Below are 4,878 nucleotides of genomic sequence, written 5' to 3' on the forward strand. Positions count from 1 at the left end.
ATTAAACAAGCCAAATATCGGTTTCAAGATTCCTCTCGGTGCGTTTGCTCTTACACGAATAACCCTGCTGTGGCGTGTAAAGGGAATCCCAGTCATGATAAGGAGGAGCCACAGGGGATATGCTGCACTCTGCAGTGAGTAGTCACCTCTAACACCAGCAGGGGTCCATCATGTTTCTCAAATAGCAGCTGAGGCAACAGGCAGAGGCATCTCAACCATGAGGCCCATGCAGGGCCACACGCCCCTATCAGCTGGCTGACAGCCAGGTCAAACTCAAGCTGATTGGCTGACTTAGATTTCCACTTACTTCCCATTGGTTGCTTCAGGAACCATATGACTGAATATGCTAATTATCTCTATGTGGCAGTTGAAATCCCTGAGAGCTGAGCAGCACAGGCACTGAAAGGGAGGAAGAGAGCGAGACAGTAGGAAGAAGAGGGGGAGTGACTGCAGCATGCACTCATAGGAAAAGCTGCTCTGCAAACTGCAAAAGTCAAACTGAGAACTTTTAAAAACCGACTTTTCTTTTTCTTGGAGCCTTCTACTTTTATTCCATGAGTGCTACAAGGTAAGCCTAGCTGACAAACAACAAGGAAAACATAAATAGATGCGTCGCTTTTTTCACTGTGCATAAAGTTAAGCTATTTAGAAACTGGATGGATTTTACAACCATTTTTGGCGACATGCTAACAAGTTTTATCAAACTAGAGCTGAAACCTGATAAGTTAAGCGATATTTGTTTGGATTAGGCATCATTCTAATGTCGCCTGTCTTCCTCTTTTCATCTCCCTGAAACTTTCTCTAACTCTCTCAACTTTTATCCTCTCCCTCATCACCTCTCCTTCCCCCTTTTCCCTCCGTCAGTGTGCTCAGATCTTTCAGTCCATCAGCGATGCCCGGCCCAGTAATGCCGATGGATGTGGCTATGCGGTTCTACATCAGCCATTCTCCGCCTCCTCTTCGAGGCTTCCTCAGCCACTACGAGGACCTGCAGAGGGCCAAGAACCGGGTGAACCGGTCCAGCACCCATAACCGCAAACAGCAGCTCTGCAGACCTCTGCGACCCTGCCTCAGCAACCAGCAGAAAGATGACGGTAACTGCGTGGCCTGGAACAACAGCAAGGCCGGCAAGAAGCAAGTGGTGTTTGCAGACACAAAGGGCATGTCGCTCACCGTCATCCACGTCTTCTCCAAATTTGATGATGAGCCGTATCAAAGCAAGCACCTGGACGCAATCGCAGATGAGCTGCAGTTCGACATGACAGACCTTGAAACGGCTACAATGGATCTAAAGATCAGCTCGGTTCGCAGCCTGGCGTTAGACTTCAAGCAGCCCTCGGCCGACTACCTGGGCTTCCGGAACCGCCTGATCCAGAACTCGGTCTGCTTGGAGAACTGCTCCCTGCAGGAGCGCTCGCTCACGGGCACCATCAAGGTCAGGAACATCGGGTTTGAGAAGACAGTTGTGGTGCGCGTCACTTACGACTCGTGGGTCAGCTTCACCGACATCGACTGCACCTTCATGAACAACGTGTACAGCTCCCAGGACAACGACACCTTCGCATTCGTCCTGGAGCTGCCCTGCTTCATCCCGCCGCATAATCGGGTGGAGTTCTGCATCTGCTTCAAAACCCAGGGTCAGACCTTCTGGGACAATAATGACGGCAAGAATTATGCGCTCAAGCACATCGGCTGGAACGGAGAGGACCTGAACACTCGGCCCTCCCTCGGTTCTGCTGAGCAGAAAAAGTCCCCAGAGCAGAAAAATGAGGGGGTCAAGTTAGTGGAGCTTGAGTTCGATCAGTTCGGCAGCCCACGCATGTCCAGCGGACTGTTTCCCGGCTGGCAGAGCTGGGGTCAGATCGATAACACAGTGCCTTATTGGTGAAACCTGCGGCATGTTTGCTGAACTGGCATTAAGCAGAAGAACACAAACAGACATTGACAGGGCATTCAGTACGAATCCAGCTGTGGGTTGACTCGCAGCCAGAGACTAAACTGAAGCAGTAATGTTCTCAACTGACCTGGTTTTTGCTGTAACGATTGAGGACAATGATGAATGATTGATGAAATATGGGTGGAGAATGACGAATATTTCGGGTTTCCTGTTGTAAAATATTCATGTGCCTTCTCATTGTGCCTGCCCACTAAAATACAAATTATTTGTACAAGCCAAGATAAATGGGGAGCCCCCTTTGGAGGGCCTGACGGATTGGGTAACATAAGCACTGATTGAGATGTCCCTAATAATGTGATATCTGTAAATGGAGCTGATCAAGTCCTTCATATTGAAGGGGGAAATATGGGGAGCGCATGGCGCAATTATGCTTCTCTACTACAGAAAACACAGTTGATTCATTGCTAATGAAAAATGCACACTAAACGTTTGGACATTAAAAATGGCTAAACTTTAATATTTAAGACATGCCGCCCTTTCTTTCCCTCCATGTAAATTGCACATATTTGTCTGCTACAATGTTTGAGTGGTAATATGATGGAAGTGAGCTGCTATTGTGTCTCAAGAAAAGTCGCTGCATGTGAGTGGTTGCTTCAAACTGGGGAGAAGTTTGGAAACGTCTGTGGTTCTGGTATGTTAAGAAAGAAATGATGTAAGAGCGAATGTTTGCTTTTAGAAGTGCAATTCTTGAAGATGAGTGTACAGTATGTGTGGCTGGAATCAAGAATTTTCTGTTTTGAAACAGCTTATGTATTTTCTTCACTGAAGAAAGCTCTGTGCCCGGCCTTCTGTGTATCACTTGAAGGCGTGTGTTGCCGACGCGCACCACGTCGTTATGTATTTCCTTTTTGAAATAAATTTCTATATTTGTGCTAAAATGTTACGAGCCCAGACCTGTCTTTGAAACAAACGCTGGTAGCTTTTACACGTGTTGGGGAAAAACATAATCCCAGTAGCTTCTCTCTGGTTTTGGTTACAGTCAGTCTTTCATGCAATTACACTGAAGACTCCTAAAAACAAGGTTTACATGCTAACAAGTATAAAATATAGTCTGCTTGTGAGCAGCATGCATCGCAGGAATTCAAACCCTCAACTCATCAAAATGATTAATGGGCTGGTTTTAAATATCTCATAAATATTATTAATAGTTGGATACTTTATTCTTCCAATTACATAACTGATGTTTGTAAACACAGCAGCAAAACAAGCTTGTGTTTACAAACATTTGAGATGAATCATTTATGTGTGCCTATACCGGGAGTGGGCGGGGCTTTTATTCAATCAAAACAAGAAGGGAAAGTACGGCGAGACTTTATTATATGCAACATAGTAAATAGTCATGCTGAGTTACAGATTTTCTTCTATAGTTTTACTTTAAAAATCCATCTCTGTCACATCAGATGGATTTAACACAGGTCTGAATGGCCGGAAGGCTTTTAGTCGGTATCATGTCACCTGTATACACTAAAAATCTTCCCATAGAGACAGTTTAGTTAAAGCCGGCTTAATCATAGTGACCGGTCAGTCCTCACTGATCTACACAATGCATTCGTCCATGCATTATGTCCCACGTGCAAGTTTCAGTTTCAGATAACAGCTTCCTTAATTTGATCAGCTGCGTTCAGGACGTGTGACTTGCTCCACAGATTTCAGATGCATTTCTTGTACATTCGGAGTGACTACAAACAGAACACGCCTCAGCTGCCTGCAGGAATTTGGGCTTTATTTCGCTTCCCTCGTTTCACTTGTCCGTGCGGCTGCTCGTGCTGGATTCATATTCAGCAGGAAGAATGGTGACCGGCTGGCATGCACAAAGGAAAGTCCTCGGGCTGGATCAGGGTGAAGCCGGAATATTTTCTCTCTTTATCACGCTTGAACTCTTGGAGTGCATCTTTAGCTTTCATGTGTATAGCTTTTACATAAGAAAACTCTCTACTCAAAGCACGATACAGTACCATGACATACCATGGATGAAGACAGTGATGTTTTTACCCCATGACTCATCAAATTATCGTTATCCAGTTGTACTTATTAGCTTATCCTCCTCCAAGTGTTCCTCAGACTGTTACTGGAGGCCTAAGTGATCCTATCCGGAGTGAGTTTCTGGTTATACACCGTGTTTCTGAATTGTTCAAGGCCAAATGCTTTATATTTTGTTCTAAACTTAGGAGAAAATGCAACTTTGTGAAGTGTGAAAAACTCTTTACAAGACGTAGTTTGTCAGATTTCTTGAAATCCTTTATGTTCGTAATGAAACAAACTGAGTGGATGTGTGAACTCAAGCCCACTCTGCATGGACATGTACTGTGTGGAGCTTTCTTTTTCTTTGTGCTGAGTGATCTGTGCAGATTTCACTTTGACCTTCACTGTTGAATCTGACCTGGGGGTCTCCTTAAGAATCACCACCCTGCTGCTGCATTTCTCACTGTGGGCTCAACTGCATAAAAATTGAAAAGCTGATCCAGTATCAGCTTGAGACAACGCTTTGATTGTGAAGTCAACCTGGCTTTGGGCTTCAGCTCTCCTCCACCTGCTGGCACGTGGATCCGCATTCCTTTTAAACCTGTAATTTCCTGAAGGATCATCACAAAAACTCTTTCTGCCCGTCAGCTTTTCATTCCGTTTGTGTACGAATGTAGGTTCCTACACTCGCCGTCACTGTCTTCATTTTTATTGCACGGCCTGCTCTCATTTCCTTTTCTTCATTTGGTTTTCCTGTTTACATTCCTCTGCACTCTGTCTCGGCAGATGTGCTAAATTCAAGCGAGTAAATGAAAATGAAAGAATTTTTTATCATCAGCGCGTCTGCACTTTATTAGTCTTTCTCCATCATTTCTAACTTCTATGATAAATTTAGATACACAGTCACAGCAGAGCCCAAACAGTAAGTCCAGCTTATAAACTGAATGGCTGCATAACCA

General features: G+C 44.8%; 1 protein-coding gene across 1 annotated transcript; it reads left to right on the top strand.

Annotated features, from left to right (window-relative positions):
- The first annotated feature begins 373 nt into the window (after nucleotides 1-373).
- On the top strand, nucleotides 374-2,835 carry ppp1r3ca (protein phosphatase 1, regulatory subunit 3Ca). Its single transcript, XM_005743584.1, has 2 exons — nucleotides 374-568; nucleotides 865-2,835. Exons 1-2 carry the CDS (start codon nucleotides 555-557, stop codon nucleotides 1,886-1,888), a joined length of 1,038 nt encoding a protein of 345 aa, XP_005743641.1. The 5' UTR covers nucleotides 374-554; the 3' UTR covers nucleotides 1,889-2,835.
- Nucleotides 2,836-4,878: the final 2,043 nt, after the last annotated feature.

Source organism: Pundamilia nyererei, unplaced genomic scaffold (genome assembly GCF_000239375.1).
Source record: "Pundamilia nyererei isolate P.nyererei 1_Seehausen unplaced genomic scaffold, PunNye1.0 scaffold00133, whole genome shotgun sequence".
Taxonomy (NCBI): Eukaryota; Metazoa; Chordata; class Actinopteri; order Cichliformes; family Cichlidae; genus Pundamilia; species Pundamilia nyererei.